The sequence below is a fragment of the Myotis nattereri genome (assembly GCF_964212035.1).
Source record: "Myotis nattereri genome assembly, chromosome: 1".
NCBI lineage: Eukaryota > Metazoa > Chordata > Mammalia > Chiroptera > Vespertilionidae > Myotis > Myotis nattereri.
Window position 1 is genome coordinate 100510839 of NC_138075.1, and position 20929 is coordinate 100531767.

At 41.4% G+C, this 20929-nt stretch overlaps 1 protein-coding gene across 1 annotated transcript in view; it reads right to left on the reverse strand.

The window, feature by feature from the left end:
- ARHGAP12 (Rho GTPase activating protein 12) overlaps window positions 1-20929 on the reverse strand; it is a 199316-nt gene that overhangs the window by 160717 nt on the left and 17670 nt on the right. Inside the window, exons 2-3 of the mRNA XM_081100731.1 lie at window positions 15408-15445; window positions 12314-13065 (exon numbers count right to left, since the gene is read on the reverse strand). Of these exons, the coding sequence (XP_080956857.1) occupies window positions 12314-12988 (675 nt within the window). The 5' untranslated portion in view covers window positions 12989-13065; window positions 15408-15445. The remainder of the gene's footprint in view (window positions 1-12313; window positions 13066-15407; window positions 15446-20929) is intronic.

Here is a 20929-nt window from a genome sequence, read left to right on the forward strand (position 1 = left end):
CACAGGGATGCAAGGATAGTACAATATCTGCAAATCAATAAACGTGATAAATCACATTAAAAAAATCAGTCATGTCAACTGATACAGAAAAAGCATTTGACAAAATCCAACACCCTTTCTTGATGAAAACCCTCAGCAAAGTGGGAATAGAGGGATCATACCTCAACATAATAAAAGCCTTATATGACAAACCTACAGCCAACATCATACTTAATGATCAAAAACTAAAACCGTTTCACCTGAGAACGGGAACAAAACAGGGATGCCCACTTTTACCACTCCTGTTCGACATAATACTGGAAGTGCTAGTCATAGTGATTAGACAAGAAGAAACAAAAGATATCAAAATTGGAAAAGGAGAAGTAAAACTGTCCTTATTTGCAGATGACATGAGACTGTACATACAAAACCCTAAAGACTCCATCAAAAAATTATTAGACTTAATAAATGAAGTCAGCAATGTATCAGGATACAAAAATTAACACCCAGAAATCAATGGCCTTTTTATACACCAACTAGAGGCCCGATGCACAAAATTAGTGCAAGGGGCTTGGCCCTCGTGGCCCCAGCTGCCTCACGGCAAGGCCCCACCCCCCACCCACTGGTCATTCCCCAAGGTCATTCTGCCAGCTGGACTAACTAGCATATTAGCTCTTTATTATATAGGACAGTGAACCTACAGAAAGAGAGATTAAAAAAACAATCCCATTTACCATTGCACCAAAAAAATTGAGATACCTAGGAAAAAACTAAACTGAGGAGGTAAAAGACCTATACTCAGAAAACTAAAGGACACTGAAAAAAGAGGTAGAGTAAGACATACCGTATTTATGGACTGGTAGAATCAACATCATTAAAATGTCCATAATACCCAAAGCAATCTATAGATTCAATGCAATCCCCATTAAAATACCAATGGCATATTTCACAGACCTAGAACGAGCTCTCCAAAAATTTATCTGGAATAAAAAAAGACCCCAAATAGCTGCAGCGATCCTGAGAAAGAAGAAAAAAGTAGGTGGGATCTCAATACCAGATATCAAGGTATATTACAAAGCCACGGTTCTCAAAACTGCCTGGTACTGGCACAAGAACAGACATATAGACCAAGGGAATAGGATAGAGAACCCAGAAATCGACCCAAACCACAATGCTCAATTAATATGTGACAAAGGAGGCAAGAGCATACAATGGAATCAAGACAGACTCTTCAATGAATTGTGTTGGAAAAGTTGGACAGATACATGCAAAAAAATGAAACTAGACCACCAACTTGCATCATAAACAAAAAAAACTCAAAATGGATAAAGGACTTAATGTTAAGACAGGAAGCCATAAAAATCTTAGAGGAAACCACAGGCAGCAAAATCTCAGACATATGCCGAAGCCATATCTTCAATGATACAGCTCCTAGGATAGTGGAAACTAAAGAAAAAATAAACAAATGGGACTACATTGGCAAATATGTTCTAACATAATAAAAGCCTTATATGACAAGGGATGCCCACTTATTAAGTGGGGTGCTGGTGATGTTATTTGTATTAAGACTTAATAAATGAAGTCTAATAAGTGGGGTGCTGGTGATGCAGCGAGGGCTCCTCCTCTGAGTCGGAGCCCACGTCGGCCGGGGAGCTCTGGAAGTCCGCGTAGGCCTCTTGGGGGCCATCGGGCAAGCCCTCCTCGCACATCAAAATTAAAAGTTTCTGCACAGCAAAAGAAACCACCAACAAAACAACCAGAAAGCCCACTGCATGGGAGAACATATTTGCCAATGTTATCTCCGATAAGGGTTAAATCTCCAACATTTACAGGGAACTCATACGACTTAACAAAAGGAAGATAATCCAATCAAAAAAATGGGCAATGGACCTAAATAGATACTTTTCGAAAGAGGACATACAGAAAGCCAAGAGACATATGAAAACATGCTCAAAGTCACTAATCTTCTGAGAGATGCAAATCAAAAAGACATCTCACACCTATCAGAATAGCTATCATCAACAAACCAACAAATGACAAATGCTGGCAAGGATGCAGAGAAAAAGGAACCCTCGTACACCGCTGGTGGGAATGAAGACTAGTGCAGTCACTGTGGAGAACAGTATGGAGTTTCCTCAAAAAAACTAAAAATGGAACTCCCATTTGACCCAATAATCCCACTTCTAGAAATATAGTCCCAAGAAACTAGAAATACCAATCAGAAAGGATATATGCACCTCTTATGTTCACAGCAGCACAATTTACCATAGCTAAGATTTGGAAACAGTCTAAGTGGCCATCGGCAGATGAATGGATTAGAAAACTAGGAGGTACATTTAGGTACATTTATACAATGGAATACTACACTGCTGTAAAAAGGAAGGAACTCCTACCATTTGCAACAGCATGGATGGACCTGGAGCGCATTATGCTAAGCGAATTCAGTCAGTCAGAGAAAGATAAATATCACATGATCTCACTTATTTGTGGAATATAATGAACAATATAAACTGATGAACAAAAACAGATCCAGAGACAGAGAAGCATCGATCAGACCATCAAACCTCAGAGGGAAGGCAGGGGAGGGTGGGGAGAAGGGGGAGAGATCAACCAAGCAACTTGTATGCATGCATATAAGCATAACCAATGGACACAGACACCAGGGGGGGTGAGGGCACGAGCGGGGGTGGGAGGGGGGTGTGTTGGGGGGACAATGGAGGGACAAAGACACATATGTAATACCTTAATCAATGAAGAAAAAAAATGTGGGGAAGCCCTAACTGGTTTGTCTCAGTGGATAAAGCATCGTCCTGCAGACTGAAAGGTCCCAGGTTCGATTCCGGTCAAGCACATGTACCTTGGTTGCAGGCACATCCCCAGTGGGAGGTGTGCAGGAGGCAGCTGATCGATGTTTCTCTCTCATTGATGTTTCTAACTCTCTATCCCTCTCCCTTCCTCTCTGTAAAAAATCAATAAAATATATTTTTTTTAAAAATGTGGGGGGAAAAAATAAACTAAAATAATTATATATACATATTTTAAATCCTTGGGTGAGGATAAATAAGAAACAATAATAATGGCGGCCATTAATTTACTGAATACTTACTGTGATAGCCAGCCCCCAAGGTGGTCCCAATGTCCTCAGATCCTGATGTGTACACCCAGTGTAGTCTCTTCCCACAGAGAATAGGGCTGAATTGCATACTAATAAGATATGACAGTGTGAGACTTCCAAGATTCAGGCAAAAAAGATAATGCAGCTTCCACCTTGTTCTACCTTGCATTGCTCCTTCTAGGGGAAAGCTAGTCACAGCATTCAAACATATATGAAGAGGCCAAACTAGCACCATGTGAGTAAGCCATCTTTAAAAGTGCCCCCACCAATGCTTATTGTGCTAAGCCACTAATTTGGAAGTACAGTCAAACCTCGTTTCTCAAACATCTCCCATCTCGAATAATTCGTTTCTGGACTCAACAACTCTTTCATGCTGATACCTGTATGATCAGTCATGCATCTCTCAGGCAAAAAAGGAGAGAATTCAGAGAGAATGCTCGAGTATGAGTCAGTCTACCACTGTTCACATCTCCAGATATTGTGCTGTGAATATTTTTCATGGGTTTTTGTTGCTGCTTATTATTTTTAAATTTTCATTTTTTACTGTACATTTAATTTCCTTTTCGTTAAATTTTCATTTACAACTCATGTCCTTTTTGTTTTTAAAGTGTTTATTTCTAGATTAAACAGTACATTAAACATATACTGTTCATAAAAAAGGTTAAAACAGAGAATCATTCGGGAGTCTGGAATGAATTAATTTACATTATTTCTAATGGGAAAAATGCTTTGGTTTTCGAACAGCCTTTTAGAACGAATTAAGTTTGAGACCTGAGGTTCCAGCAATAGGTACCTAACACACATACGTATGTGCCAGGCATAGTTCTAAGCATATTAGATATAATAACCCACTTAATCCTCAACAACCCCATGATCTGCAATTTAAGATGAGTAAACTAAAACACAGAGAAGTTAACTAATTTGCCCCAATCATCACACAGAGTGTACGTGTGATGGAATTATAGGAACCATAAAGGGAACCTTTATAAACTCTGATTCAAATCGAAAGCCAGTGCAATTAACAGCTGTTAAATGCTATTAAGTGCTATTAACATCCTCCCGAAGCTGAAGCAGTTTCTATCCCATGGCTTTTATTTTTGCTGTGAAATAGAAAGGTTACCTGATAAGACAGCAGGGAAAAGCAGGTGAACAAAAGAACTAAAGATAATATAAAAGGTTTCTACAGTTGCCATGAAGAGTAAGAGACTGGCTAGAGAAATCTAATAGAATTTCCAAACAGGAGAGGTAAAGAGCCATGAAATTGCATGCCATGATTTTAAAATGACCATAATAAAAAGAATACAGTTTGGCCAGTGTACCTAAATAAAAAACGAAATGTGAAGTGTGAAACAGTGGTGATGATGAAATGGAAGAGGAAAAGAACATCTTTCTCAAATCCCACTAGCTCAAAAAGGAGCCATTTATAAAAACAATTCTAAGAAGCACTATATATTCTATGTCAAAATCTATATATATAACAGCTTAATATGCAAGTGTCCCCTTGGGAGTTCGACCAACCGGGAATTCAATCACTCACTATAATGTACACTGACCACCAAGGGGTGATGCGGAACGAAAGAAGGCCCTGGCCGGCAGCCAGCAGCTGCTAGGGACCCTATCCATGCACGAATTTCATGCACTGGGCCTCTAGTATCACATAAAGACTACAGAAAAGCAAGCATACTAAGATAAATGACGGTAAACTGACAGTGCTACTTTCCCTGTGTTTTTTTTAAAATATATTTTTATTGATTTCAGAGAGGAAGGGAGAGGAAGAAGGAAATAGAAATATCAATGACGAGAGAGAATCATTGATTGGCTGCCTCCTGCACACCCCCTACTGGGGTTTGAGCCCACAACCCAGGCATGTGCCCTGACCAGGAATCGAACCATGAACTCTTGGTTCATAGGTTGACACTCAACCACTGAGAACACACCAGCCAGGCTTATGTAAGTGTCTTGATCTCAAACATCTGAAGTTTTTCTAGAAAATGTTACCTTTTCCCTATTTCCATTCAAAATATCACACACAAAAATTAAAACCTAGAAAAAGAATATACTAGTTCCATTATAATCAGATCATACCTAAGTGCCATACAATTATTTACTAACTCAACCTGATGAATAAATCTTACAACAGAGCTTTGGGCAAAAAATGTATCACATTTTTCTTTTTTATTTATTGACTAGAAGCCCAGTGCATGAAATTCATACGGGGGGGGGGGGGGGGGCCTGAGCCCAGCCTGCACCCTCTCCAATCTGGGAGCCCTTGGGGGATGTCTGGCTGCTGGCAGACGGACATCCCTCTTGCAATCCAGGACTGCTGGCTCTTAACCGCTCACCTGCCTGCCTGCCTGATCACCCCTAATCCCTCTGCCTGCCTGATCGCCCCTAACTGCCCCCTTGACAGCCTGATCACCCCTACCTTGCCTCCCTGCCGGCCTGATCGCCCCTAACCACCTCTGCCTCGGCCTTCAGCCTAAGCTGCAGTCTGGCCTCCCTCTGCCAGAGGCAACCTGGCCAATCAGGGGAAGGCACCACCCCCATCACCCCACTGCTGCTGCCACTGGCGGCCACCATGGTTGCCTGAGCCTCGGGCCGGCCCTCCCAGCAGCAGCCACCATCCACGGCTTGCCTGAGCCTCATGCAGCCACTGCGCCTTTACGGAAGGATGTCCAGATGGTCATCTGGAAGATACCTACCCTAATTAATATATTACCCTTGTATTAGTATACTAGAAGGCCCGATCACAAAAAATTGTGCACTGGCAGGGAAGGGGGGCGGGGGGTGTCCCTCAGCCCAACCTGTGCCCTCTCACGGATCACGCTGCCGCTCGCCCTGGCTGCCCCGCCCACCCCGCCCAAGACACGGCAGGCCAGGATCCCTTGCTGGGGCGGACAGCAGCTCTGATCACGCTGCCGCCCACCCCATCCACCCTGCCCAAGACACCACAGGCCCAATCCCACCCTGGGGTGAGCGGCCACTTAGATCTGCTGCCGCTGGCCCGGCCCACCCCGCCCATCCTGGCCAAGACACTGCAGGCCCGGATCCCATGCTGGGGCGGACAGCAGCTCGGATCATGCTGCCCCTCGCCCCACCTGCCCTGCCCAAGACATGGCAGGCCAGGATCTCACCTTGGGCGGCACAGCAAGATCTGCCTTCAGTATGCAAATTAGCCGCCATCTTTGTTGGCGGTTAATTTGTATATCTCGCTGATTAGCCAATGGGAGGCGAATCGGAGGTACGGTTAATTTCAAGCTTTGTCTATTATTAGATAGGATAGATTTTAGAGAGAGAGGAAGGCAGAGGGGGAGGGAGGGACAGAGGGAGAGAAGGAAGGAGGGAGAAAAAGGGAGAGGGAGAGAGAGGCAACGGAGAGAGAGGGAGAGAAAAACATCTATTTGTTGTTCCACTTGTTTATGCACTCATTGGTTGATTATTGTATGTGCCCTGACCAGGGATCAAACCCGCAACCTTAGCATTTTCAAGTGCACTTAAAATTAGACTTTTCCAAATATAGGGTGTCCCCAAAAACATGTATACACATTTTAACAGCTGATAAGTAGCTTAATTTTGAAAATGAGTTGTATGTTAATAAGCACTGACTTTACAATCATTCAAAGTATGTATACATTTTTGGGGGACACCCTATACATTTAAGTTTCAATTTCAGACATGTGCTTTTAAAATTACTTCATTATACCTGACTAATAAACTGGCATAAACTAATCTTAAAATAAAGTTAGGGCTCTCTCTGCCACTTGCTGCTGAGTCAGTAAGGAGGGTAGGGGAGCCAAGGCCCGGCTTGAATAAAGACCCTTATGCTTTTGCATCGGACACGGCTGGCTCTCTGGTGTGGTTTCTTGGGGATCCTGAAGTCTGGGCATAACATTTGGGAGCTCATCCAGGATCCCAAGACCCTCGAGGGACCCCCGATCCGGAGAGTCTGACTGACTGCGGTAGGTGTCTGTGTGTTGTGTATTCTGTTCTGTGTGTTATATGTTCTGTCCTGTGTTGTGTGTTCTGTCCTGTGTGAGCTCACTTCTGAAATTCTGTAGTTCCCGAAACGGTCTAGGTGGACAGACTGGGGGACCACGGGCAGGAGGAGTCAGGGGACGTCCGATCCTCCATCTGGAGGGGCGCAGAAACCCCTCAATCTGAGACGAGGAGGGTTGCTCCCGCCAGTTGGCGCATGGCCATCGTCTAATCTGTAGTTTTGCTTCCGCGGAGTGGTTGTTTTGGTTTTGCTTCCATAGAGTTGGAAGACTGTGTTTGTTTTTTTTTTTCTGTTTTCTGTGGACTTACTGGACGGACGTTATGGGACAGACTCAAACTACTCCTTTAAGCATTATGGTCGTTTTAAAGTCAAGGGCTGGGCCAAACCTCCTTGCCAGCCTCAGGTGTGGTTCTCCACGGCCGCTGCGGTGAGCCTTGAAGCCTAGGACGCGGGCCCAGCTGGAGCCGCCACAAGTGCAGATCTTGGTAGAAGTAGCAGATAATTTAAAGTCCTTCTTGTAATTGAAAAGTTTTACAAAATTTAAAAATGCGTCTGGGATTTCTGTGCACATGTAAGGAGAAAAGCTGGCTTAAAACTAATGCGCGCATAGTCCAATTTTGGATAGAGTTTTGAGCTGGAGTCTCTTTGCAAATGTGCAGGATGGAGCCCAAGATTGATTATTTACCCAAAGGAAAAAAAGATGCTAGCTAGAGTCTAGCAGAAAGATTGGCATTTCCATAATAAAGAACAGTTTTTGAATGCTAATGAAGGGTGTTAAGGCTGGCTTCCCAAGGCAATTTCTAATGAAGTAAGGGGCAAGTCGCTTCCCACCTGTAGCAAAATCTTAAAAGAAAGAACGTGGTCAATTTACATCTGAAAAGACCAGGTAGGCCAGAACCTGTTTTGCAAGGCTCAAATGCGGTTTTCCAGAGCCGCTTGAAAGTAAAAATTAAAGTTTATTCTTAAAGATGTTACTGATTGAGAAATGCTGAATATCTGACTTGCCAGCTAAAAGTTTAAGGTTCAGATTGAATTGGGAAAAATTGTATAATTGTGGTAACTAAATGCCTTTGCTTATTGGTCTGATTGAGAAGGGAGGATTGATTTTGTGACCTCAACTTAAGATTTTTGATGCAAGGACCAGTTTAAATTTAATTGATATTCTTTAAGATAATTATAAAAGGTATAAACAGCTAATGAGATTTCAGTTTATCTGCAATATAATGTTGGCCATCTATCTTTTAGGGATCCTGATTTGCAAAAAACAGTGTAGACAGCCACCATTTTGGGCTGCATGACTTGGCAGCCGCCATGTCAGCCACATGGCTTGCCGCTCCCCTGGGGGCCGCCATCTTGAAACAGCAAAGGCCCCTCCCTCTGATTTAGTCAATCAGTGTCTGCTCACTGAGGCAGGCTGGGATTTCAGGGGTGGTTTTAAGGCGGAGCTTTACTGCTAATTTCATAAATCTAGAAAACCCTGCTTTCCTTAAACTAAGGACAATTAAAGGTTATGTCAAAGTCTTTAAAAGGGACTGATAGCAGTAATCCAATTTCTAAAGTGACGATTATTTCAGGTAGAAACTGTGGTTTAAATAACATGCCTAAGTTTAACCTAGGTTACCCAAGGACTCTAGATAATGTGTTTACCCAAAACTGTAATTTAGATTGCATGCTGTCTCTGCTTCTGTAAATTGCTTTTTTTGAAAACTAGGTTCCTCATTCCGAACCTTGGGGTGTGGTCAATACCTTTGTGATTTTTTGACTGCCTCTGTTCAGGGACTTGTTGTGATTCAAAGCTTTTAATGGGAAATGTTATCTGTCTTTATTGTTTAAATATCTTTGTTGTTTAAAATTGTTTAGCTAGTAAAATTTCTGTTTCTGTCTCTTAAAAATATGAATGCATTGCTAATTTGAGGCTATTTGTTCATGTAACTGTGGAAGTCTGCAGAAGAAAAAAAAAAAAAACCACACGCTTGATTTCTTTGAGGCTGAGTGCTCTGACCGATAGCAAAACGCCCTGAGCAGCCGCTGGGATCTTTCCCCAAAGGCGCTTGCTCTCTGTCAGAGGTGGAATCAGCCCGCCTAACTAGTAAACATCTCTGTCTGTTTGCTGGGAACTTTGATTTGCTATGTGATATTCTGTGCTGGGTTGGGATTTTGGAATTCTAGGGTAGATTTAAAAGGTATTTGTAACTTTTCTAGTCTGATTGGGACATTTAGGGGTAGGGCTCACAATTCCTCAGGGCAGAGATTTTATGGGCCCTCCCCCCAATCCCCCCCGCCTGTGCTGAATTAAATAATACAGGCCAGTGTCATTTGGCTTGCTGGTTAAAGGAAGGCAATGGGCCCTAGATGAAAATCAAGAACTATCTCTTTCCTTGAGAGGGCTCCAGAGGGCGCACGAGGACATTTGACTGCGCCTCCACACCATCTACGAGACCAGCCCAACCCCAACTCCTCATCAGCACAGACCAGGAGATTGGGTCTATGTCAGAAGGCACCACCGGGAGACCCTCGAGCCACGTTGGAAGGGTCCCTACACTGTGGTGCTGACGACCCCCACCGCTCTCAAGGTAGACGGCGTCGCGACCTGGGTCCATCACACTCATGTCCGGTCAGCAGACCCATCCGTGATCTGGGAAGACTTCGTCACCAAATGGAGCATTGATCAAGATCAACGCCACCCGCTCAAGCTCAAGCTACGGTGTGCTCGACCTGCCTGATGCTGGTAACAGTGCTCACGTTCACTCCTGCTACTGGGAGCCCCCACAATACCGTATAATAGACCTAGATGATGCCTGCATCTTCATGGACATGGCTCCAAAGAGACAAGAACAATTTATAGGAAGGTCAAGAGTAGACTTTAGTGTCAAATGTTTAGTAGCAGAAGATTTGGCTGCCTGAAGCAGCCATGATGCCAATATTATGTTTCATTGTATTGATATGTTATATTGACCTTTGATTCTTTTGCAGGTTTGAATGTATGTTGGCTGTCCTGGAAGGGGACTGTGTGGGGTGAACCCCAAAAGTAAAGGGTGTCTAGCTGCCAAGAGGGCAGGTACCCAACTGGGCAGGGAAGAGTGCCCATCAGGTTTTGGTCTCTGTTGAGAGACAGTTGATGGTTGGCAGCCTGTATACTGTCTTGCAGGCCTGCATGACCATGCCCATGTCAGGGGTAGTACAAACCTCAACAGTAAAGAGCTGGGAAAGGCTTGTTTGGAATAGAAGGTTTGAGGCATAGTTATGCACAGAAAGAAGGTTTAATGCCAACAGTTACTGTTTTGTTATAACTCTGAAGAATCCATGAAAAGAAATTGGCAAGGAAAGTCAGAAAATCTTAGAGCAGATCAGTATGTTTTTCTCCTTATATAATTCCTCTGAAATATTGGCAATGCTAAATAAGTCATGGCAATACATTTCTTTGCATAGATTCAATAAGACTGGTTCCTAATAGTGGTTTTATTAACGGAAAACTTTGACTGGAGTATCATGTTTTAAAGAGCCCTGTCTGAGCTCTAAAGACTTAAAGCCAGTAAGAATGCCACGAAGAAAGCCTGAAATCCTGCTTGGGAGCCCTGAAGATGGCTGGCGCTGGAGCGTCAGGCCCATGCCCTACCATCACTGGCGGTTGGTCAGAGTAGAAGGGGAGCAATAAGGATGCCTCTGCATCCCTGCGGAACCCCCACTCACTCTGGGCCGCAACGAGTAGGAGGGCTACTGAGATGGGCCTTAAAAACTAGAGCGTGGGCTCAGGTGGAGTTGCTACAGGTGAGGGATTCACCTAACTCAGCAGATACTGCAGGCAGGCCTGAAGGCAGCTGGATGGCTTGGCTTCCTGGCCCTATGGGGCACATTAAGATTCAACCATGAGATTCCAGCAAAGGTGGTCAGTTACCATTCTTGTTGTGTTAATGCAAACATCAGGCCAAATTGAATACAGTAGATAAATTAATCTTGATTTGGCTTTTTGATAGCCATGGAGGAATTTTAAGAAGAAAAATCCTATTTCAATAGAAGTTGTTAAATCTAAAATGGTTTCTTTCCCTTCCACCGGACCATTTGTTAAGTGTATAGGGAGAGTTCAGTTGATAGTTCTGTGTGCCCAGTACGGGCCTCTAGCAACGGTGGAATAGAAATGCAGTCCGTCTCATAATTGAGCCGGAAGTTCCAAGACAAAGGGGGGAAAGAAAGGGCAAGGACTACGCCCTCCATCTTGCCCCAGGGTAAGGGCTACGCCCTCCATCTTACCCTGGATCCTCCATTTTTGGGCAGCCATGTGCTCGGCAAGGCTTCTTCCTGGAAGCCCAAGCCTCTGCTAGCCACACCCAGGACTTCTTTAAACTAACCAATGACAATCAAGGGACGTGCGCAACATAGATATGACCACATCCTGTGTAACAAGACACCGACTTGCTCCTGGCCAATCGGCAGGGCCCACAGTCCTTTCTCCTCCCCTTACTCCAACCCCCTATAACCCCTCTTCCCACAGGGCTAGCTCTCTCTCTGCCACTTGCTGCTGCATCAGTAAGGAGGGTAGGGGAGCCAAGCCCGGGCTTGAATAAAGACTCTTATGCTTTTGCACCCGAAAAAATAAAATAAAATTTAAAAAAATAAAGTTAGGTAAGGAAAAATTTTAGAAACCAAACCACAGACACATAAAATTTCTTCCAAGCAATGCAAATAAGCATGGATACATAGACACTTAAGACCCAAAAGTGCATGAATGGAGGTAAAGGTTTGTGAGCTTTGTTTTTCTTAATAGTCCAGGTTAATAAATAAGTTCTGTACAACAAGAGTTAGTGGTTAATATTCCAGTGACATCTTTCCCCATACATCCATTACCTGGAAACTTATCAGAAACTAGTCAAAATGAGTACTGCTAGAAAACAAACTTTTTCTAATAAAAGAAATATCATCACTGGGTAAATTAAGTAAGATCTTTCTATCTCATGCATAATAAATAGAGAGAAAATTTTTTTCCGCACATAAAGTAGTTCTAGTCCTGTAAACGTCCAAGAATTATGGAAACCATAAAGTGAACTCTACAAATTATTTACCATATTCTCTATCTCTTTAATTCAGGATGGAATCCATGTATTTTGTAAACATAAAGTAAAACAAATGATTCTTAATTCTTACAAAGATTTTTTAATTAAAGTAAAATCTGTAATTAATATTTTTATTAAGGTACAAGTGTTTCATCGTTCTACTTTTAATCTTACCCTTATCTGTTCCGTGGAGCTGCTGCTAAGTTCATCACCAGACTCAGAATCCTGATGGGCCCTTTCTGAGACTTCTGCTGAATCACAAGACTGTTCCTGGGAGAAGCTAGTTTTCTCTATGTCCAAGAACTCTGGACCAGGAAAGTGACCAAATAAGCGCGTCCTATTCTGGCTGGAAACTTTAGGTGAATGTGAATCACTGCTTAACTTTCCATTATTGTGCGTGAGGTCCAGGCTTAGGTTGACAGTATGACTTGGATCATAACTGGATCCAAAATTCTGATTGGCATCACGAATAAGACCTGTTCCTTGAATAGACAATGATGGCTTTCCAAAACTTGAAAGCTCAGGCAATTTGTTCACATTTTCTGTTGATCTCTGAAGATGCAGGCTCTGGATCACTTTCATAGAATTATTTGGCAGTCCAGCTGCCTGTTTAACAGGCGGCATCAGAGCTTTGCGGGTGACTTCCTTAACATATTGGGCTGGCACATAAAATGCTTTAGAATTCTCATCTGGTTTGACTTGCCACCAGTCATCATTCGTCTTTTTCACCAATATGTATCGTTCCCCTTGTCTTATCACAATCTTTCTGTCCTTTGCTTCATATTCATAATCATATTCCACTTCGATATAAACTTGTCCTGAAACAATCTTGCCACTTCTGTCAGCCATTTTTATTCAATAATATTCACCTCTCAAAAAGCATGGTATGCCACATGATCGCCTTATATCTTGTTGGATTAATATGGCTATTGTTATTTAAACAGAAGAACAGAATGAAGAAACAAGTTAATAGAGTCTGGATTTTTTATATTTACTCACAAGCATCACACAATACAAGCCATTTATTACCTGCAAATCTCAAACTCAGAAAGTAAACATGAATCTAATGTTTTCTATTGTCCTATATTAGAAAACTCTCATAATACTGTAATGTACATTTTCAGTCATTTATGACCAATACCAAACCAAAAACTGGAATAGTAAATACACTACTAACCAGTCAGACACAAGACTATCAAAAATAAGAGGTGAGAAGAACTTTCCTTCTTTTCATGACTACCTCAAACCTCCTTCACTTTCTTAGAAAGGCTCAGTAATAATAGGCACTTCCCATGGGCCAGGCACTGATCTAGGTTCACTGTATGCCTTAACTAAAATCATCTTTGAAGTTAGAGTTGAATTTCAATGAAATTGTACTCTTCATTTTTTAAAATGATCAAGAGCATTAATGAGTTTTAAAAAACACTATCCAGCCCAGACAGTGTTGCCCAGTGATTGAGCACCGACCTATGAATCAGGAAGTCACAATTCGATTCCCCGTCAAGGCACATGCTCAGATTTCGGGCTCAATCCCCAGTGGAGGGCATACAGGAGGCAGTCAATCAATGATTCTCTCTAATCATTTATGTTTCTCTCTCTCTCTCTCTCTCTCTCTCTCTCTCTCTCTCTCTCTCTCTCCTTCTCCCTTCCTCTCTGAAATCAATGAAAATATATTTTTTAAAAAGTTATCCAGCCCTAACTGGTTTGGCTCAGCGGATAGAGCATCTGCCTGTGGACTCAAGGGTCCCAGGTTCGATTCCAGTCAAGGGCATGTACCTTGGTTGCAGGCACATCCCCAGTAGGGGGGCGTGCAAGAGGCAGCTGATCAATGTTTCTCTCTCATCGATGTTTCTAACTCTCTATCCCTCTCCTTTCCTCTCTGTAAAAAATCAATAAAATATATATTAAAAAAAAGTTATCCAATTATATGTTTCATTTCCTAATATAAAAAATACAGCATTGTTATTTTTAGACAAAATACACTGAAAAAGAAACGGCTAATTTACTTTGTTTTCCTTTTATGTCTACCTCAGGAGGGCCATGATTCTTGTTAGGTTGAATCCCACAAATGCCAACAAATAATCAGTATTTGTATTAGTAAATGTTAAAAATCTACCGCCACCATTCCAAATCCATTCAAAGTCTATTAAAAATAGCCCTAAATTGGCTTAAGAAATTTAGTTTTTACTTTGTTTTTTTTAATCCTCACCTGAAGATATGTTTTATTGGTGCAAGAGAGAGAAACATCGATGTGAGAGAGAAACATAGATCAGTTGCCTGCCGTATGCACCCCAACCGGGGATTAAACCTGCAACCAAGGTATGTGCCCTGATCGGGACTCGAACCCACAACCTTTTGGTGTATGGGACGATGCTCCAACCAAGTGAGTCACCCAGTCAGTGCTCTAGTTTTCACTTTAATTTCTATACAAATTCCAAAATATTTTGTACTTCATAGAACACAACATTCAAACTTCAAAATGATCATAGCATTTCAATATTACTACAACTCAAGTCAAGCCACAACCACAGTGGGATGAAGTGTCTTCCCCCAAAAAAGGTATGTTGAAGTCCTAAAACCAGGACCTGCAAAGACCTTATTTGGAAATAGGGTCTGTGCAGATGTAATCTATTTAAGATGAACTTACACACGATTAGGGCGAGCCCCAAAATCCAATGACTGGTGTCTTCATAAGAAGAGGGAGATTTGAAAACCATGAGAGGAGACCCAGAAGAAAAAAGCCCATTTGAACACAAAGGCAGAAATTGGAGTGATTGAGGTATAAGCCAAAATGCCAAGGATGGTGGGAAGAAGCAAGAAAGGACCCTCCCCTAGAGCCTTCAGAGGGAGAGCAGACTTATTGATGCCTTTATTTTGGACAGCCAGCTTCCAGACTGTGAGAGAATAAATTTTTGTTGTTTTAAGCCACTCACTTTGTGCACTCTATTACAGCAGCCCTAGGAAACTAATACACTCAACCCAAAGCAATTCTTAGCAATTCTGAATATTAAGCATACCAAAAATATTTACCCAAGGTCCCATGGCAACCTGCCAATTTTCCTCAGCACCCAAGTACTGTATGCTGTATGTGCAGTAACTAATAAGCATTCCCCTGAGGATAATTATTCTCTGTGACAGATAACCCCATAAGCCCCGTTGATAAATAAGTTAGTGATACATCAGTAACTAAAATTTACTTTCTAGACAAACTACGTGAATAACAAATTTAATACAGTAATGTTGTTTCAAAAATAAAAATAAAACTTACCTTAGAAGGAAACAGAAATATCCAGTATTAACTTAAACCTATAAAAAAAAATAAAGTTCATTAACTTTGGTCAGAATTGCTTAAAGAAAGCTATAAGTACAATGCTGCTCACATTTTAGAAGCATAACTTTTTGTCTGCAAGGAACACAGTACTATTTTATATGCCACCACCATGTCAGCAACATCCTACAAACACAGGTACACTTTACCATTGCCTCTCCTACTTCATTTCCACATTGTCTCAACTTCATTTCTGCCTCTTATTTTTATTCTGACAGAATACCTTTTTAGCCAAAACTGGTTTGGCTCAGTGGATAGAGCGTCGGCTTGCGGACTGAAAGGTCCCAGGTTTGATTCCGGTCAAGGGCATGTACCTGGGTTGCGGGCATATCCCCAGTGGGAGATGTGCAGGAGGCAGCTGATCGATGTTTCTCTCTCATCGATGTTTCTAACTCTCTATCTCTCTCCCTTCCTCTCTGTAAAAAATCAATAAAATATATTTAAAAAAAAAAAAAGAATACCTTTTTAAACTTCTAACATGAGAAACAACTCTTGTAAAATTGTTAAAATTACAACTATTTTTCAAGTTTATGTAGTGAGTGGTTAAAGAGAATGAAAACGCATATTGAAAGTTATTGGGAGCCCTAACATTTCCCCACAGATTATTTACTAATTATAAATGGGGAAATATACCAAGTGATCAAACTTACCAACACCAACAGTGGGATAGACAACCTGATAATATATATGCCTCCTAAGGGGATGCAACAAGATGTTACAATGTCACCTAAATTGTACTCTTGCCAAAAAAAGGTTTAACCTTACCGCTAATCATTAGGATACAAACAAATCCAGAATGTGAGACATTCTATTAGACAACAGACCTGAATTCTTTTTAAAAAAATTCAATTTCATAAAAAAATGAAAAAGGGAGATTCTTCTAGATTAAAAGTGACTACAAACAATAGCCAAATCTACTTGGTGTTTTAATACCTAGAACTTACCATCCCAAAATCCGCTTCCTATCTCTATCCCACCCCAGCCCTGGCAAATCCACATGGTATATCCCCTCACAGTAAATAGAAATTCTAACCTTCCAAAGGCCCAACCTTTATTTTCATGCATTACTGGGACATTAGTCACTATGTGCTTTAATCTTTTTACCTACATATCTTTTTCACTACTTTTCAAAATTCCAGACTGAGATATTTATCCTCCAGTGGTGTGTTGTTTTTTTTTTTTCTTTTTCTTTCCAGGAAGTAATGAAATAACTTAAGAAATACCTTTGAAGATAGTGAAACAAGTAAGGGTACATGCAGAAAATTATTGTAGCTCAGGCATACTATAATTGGTCAAACATTTATCCGTAGGAATGGAGAAAAGTATGACGAATAACAAGTAAACTGTATGATTTCATGCTAGTCAGAGAGGGGCTGTGGGGTGGGAAGCAACACTGGGTTAAAGGTCTATGTTCCATCTCTTTCACTGCCAGGTTTTATAACTACACCTTCCCCAGTGACTAGAAGAAGGAGGTGTTAGGAAGAAAGATAAAGAAGCCAATTTAACCATGTTCAACATGAGACATCCAATCTACAGTTTTAGTTAAAGGCAATGAGAACTGTGAGGACAAGGAAGACAAGTAGTCAAAAGACTACCTATGCAAAAAAGGTAGTTAGATAACAAGGCAGATGGCATGAGCAAAAGTGGGCACAATGTAATAAGAGAACAGGAGCTGAGATAGATTTCTAGGTAATACTGGGATAGATGAGGAATGAAATGGTGAAGCCCCTAAGAGAGGCTAATCTATAATAATGCTAATCTATAATAATGAAAGTGTAATTAGACCAGACGTCATTCCGGACGACCTTCCGGAGGAAGCCAGGGCTGCGAGGGAAGCCCAGGACTCAGTGAAGGCCGAGTCCTGGGTGCGCCTGCCAGCCGCCAGAGGGAAACCGGTGCTGGCAGCCAGCGAAAGGAAGGCCTACTCCTGCACAAATTTCATGCATCCGACTTCTAGTAAAATTATAAACTTCTAGAAAATCACATAGCAAAAATTATGTATTACAATCCAAGGTCTAGAAAAAGTTAGATAAAGTAAAAATAAAAATAAAAGCCTTATTATACACTATGGAGTCAAAGAAAATTAAAATAACTATGGAGTAGCTCTAAAAACTTAGATCTCAGTGAAAATTATCTGCAAATGTGTGAATAACTTACATACTTTTAAAAACATAAGCTGTATTAAAACATATAGTTTTGGCTTGTTTCTTCATCCATTCCCCAAACGTGTGGATTATTCTCTTTAATTAGGTTGAGCAGTGTTTATCCCAGTAGTTCTCAACCTTGGCTGCACATTAGAATCACCTGGGAATCTTTTCAAATCCTGATTTCTGGGCCTCATCCTCCGGAAATTCTGTTTCTTTGTTACTCCTCTGGAAATTCTGTTTCTTTGTTAATGGGGTGAGGCCACAACATTAGTAACAAAGAAACAGAATTTCCAGAGGATGAGGCCCAGAAATCAGGATTTTAAAAAGATTCCCAGGTGAGTCTAATGTGCAGACAAGGTTGAGAACCACTGGTTTATCCTGTTACCCTCGCAAGTATTTTGGTTAGAATCTTATTCAACTATAGCACCTACTGAGCAAAAACACTCCTCTAATTGAAATATATTCTGAACTCATCATCACACTCGTGCATCCATATTCATCTCTCTCTCTCTCTCTCTCTCTTTCTCTCTCTCTCTCTCTCTCTCTCTCTCTCTTTCTTTCTTTCTCTCTCTCTCTCTCTCTCTCTCTCTCTCTCTCTCTCTCTCACACACACACACACACACACACACACACACACACACAACACACACACTTACAACTACTAAGTACCTAACCAGTACAAGTAAAGTTTTTGCATAGGTACTGCCCAGTACCAACCAACTGCTTTTCTTTGCAGTTTCAAAAATACCTATGTAGGCTTTGCACACCTCTCATTTTCAACAAGAATAGACATACAAACACACAACTCCTTATATCTTTTACTTCTCTTCCTCCAAGTCAGATTCAGAACTTTCTATTATGATATTTTAAAATCTAATAGCCTCCTCCTTTCTGTCTGCCAATTTTTCTCATATTTTCCTCCACAAATTACACAGCTCAGCAAATGTTATCTTCCTCCTCCAGGACATCCACTTAGTCAACTATATCTCTCAGTATGGTGTCCTTACTAACTATATCAAAAAAGTAAACAAAATCTTAAGAAAAATATAGTAAATATATTCATAATTAATAAGTTTACAATTTAAGTCCCATATATAGGTATAGCCTATTTAGCAATTCTAATACTACGAACGATAAAATGTTAACACAGCTTCACATGAAAATGTTAACCAACTTAAAATACCACAATTTACTAAGTCCTCCAAGCAGTTTTAAAAGTACTTGTTTAAAATTAACAATCCCTGAACAGGACTCAGCTAAAGAAATCAATTAAGCTTAATGAGCACAACAAAAATGTTAAGAACAATTCCAGTGATAGAAATTACTCCACCAAATAATTCTGTAAACTGTACAGTTAACAAGACATCAGAGGCCAGCCATTATAAGGCACTTAAGTGTTTTTTTCTTAATGCATGATCCCTGTTTTCTAAGAATAAAAGATATGTAAAGCATTTCTTTAGGCCTAAAGAAGTAAAGAAAATAATTAATATTATAAACTATTCTGGCCATAAAGAAATAGCAAAAATAGAACAGGAGAAAGGACACAGGAAATGATTGGGCAACTGGAAAGCAGCAGAGAACACAGTCAAGTGTAAACTAGTAAAGGAAACTCAAAACCAAGACTTAAATCTGAAACAAAAATGGGAAAACAACCAAAGAAATGTTTGGGGAAGCAAGCATATTTCAATAAAAATGACATGTGCACGAGGTATTTTAGGAATATTTGTGCCATGAAGCCTTTCTTAGTCAGAAATGCGTGAGCATGACTTTTTCTTGGATACAAGAATGGAGAAAATATTCCAATTTAAAAAGGAAAAAATATGACCTTAGAATCAGCAATGAATTTTTAAATATACCCACCAAATGCATGATCCACGAAGAAACTATTAAGTAGAAATTTATTGAAATTTAAAACTTCTGATCTGTGAAAGACACTAAGGGAATGAAAACAAACCACAGGAAGAGAAAATATTTGCAAAAGACCTCTGATGAAGGACTTGTAGCCAAAATATGCAAAGAACTCTTAAAACTCAACAAAATGAACCAAAATTTTTACATGGAAAAAAGGATCTGAAAAAACACATCATGAAAGAAAACATGGCAAGTAAGCATGTGAAAAAATATGAATATCATGTCATTAAGCATTTGCAAATTAAAACAAGATACCCTTACATACCCATTTGAATGGCTAAAAAAAAAAAACTGAAAACACCAAATGCTGGTGAGGATGTAGAGCAACAGGAACTTTTATTCATTGTTGGTAGGAATGCAAAATGGTACAGCCACTGTGGAAGACAGTTTAGCAGTTTCTTACAAAGATAAATATGGTCTTACCATACCATCACACTCCTGGGTATTTAACCAAATGAGTTGAAAATTTATTTCCACAAAAAGTCCTACAGCAAATGTTTATAGCAGCTTTATTTATAACTTCTAAAAACTAAAAGCAAACAAGATGTCCTTCAATAGGAGAAAGGATTAACTGTAATGGAATATTATCTAATCTAATAAAAGAGAAACATGCAAACTGACATTAACTCCACTATGCCCCGAGCCACGCCCACCAGCCAATCAGAGCAACTATATGCAAATTAACCCAACCAAGATGGCAGCCGGCAGCCACGGAGATGGAGCAAGCAGAAGGCTTGGTAGCCCCGGCAATGGAGGAAGCCAAGCTTCCCACCTGCTCTTGCGGGCTGTGGCCTCCGCTCAAGGCAACAAAGTCTCAATTATAGAAGACAAATAAATCCCAGATACCTGCTTCCAGCCAGCCTCCACTGGGAGCTTGGGTGGCTGGGGGCCGTGGCCGTCCTGCAAATAGCCATCAGCCCCTCACCCAGGCTGGCCATACCCTCATGGGATGAGGGTCCCTGCTAGGGGGCTTGGCCAGCCTCCAAACAGCCATCAGCCCCTCACCCAGGCTGGCCAGGCACCCCAGCGGGGACCCCACCCTGAAGGTGCTGTGGCCAGCCTGCAAACCCCCATCAGCCCCTCAACCAGGCTGGCCAGGCACCCCAGCGGGACCCCCACCCTGATCCGGGAAACCCTTCAGGGCAAACCAGCTGGCCCTCCCACCCATGCAACAGGCCTATATCCTATATAATAAAAGGGTAATATGCAAAATGACCCTAACAGCAGAATGATTTGGAATGACTGGTCACTATGACACACACTGACCACCAAGGGGCAGACGCTCAAGGAAGGAGCTGCCCCCTGGTGGTCAGTGCACTCCCACAGGGGGAGCTCTGCTCAGCCACAAGCCAGGCTGACTGCTGCCAGTACAGCAGTGATGGTTTGAGCCATCCCTGCCTCTAC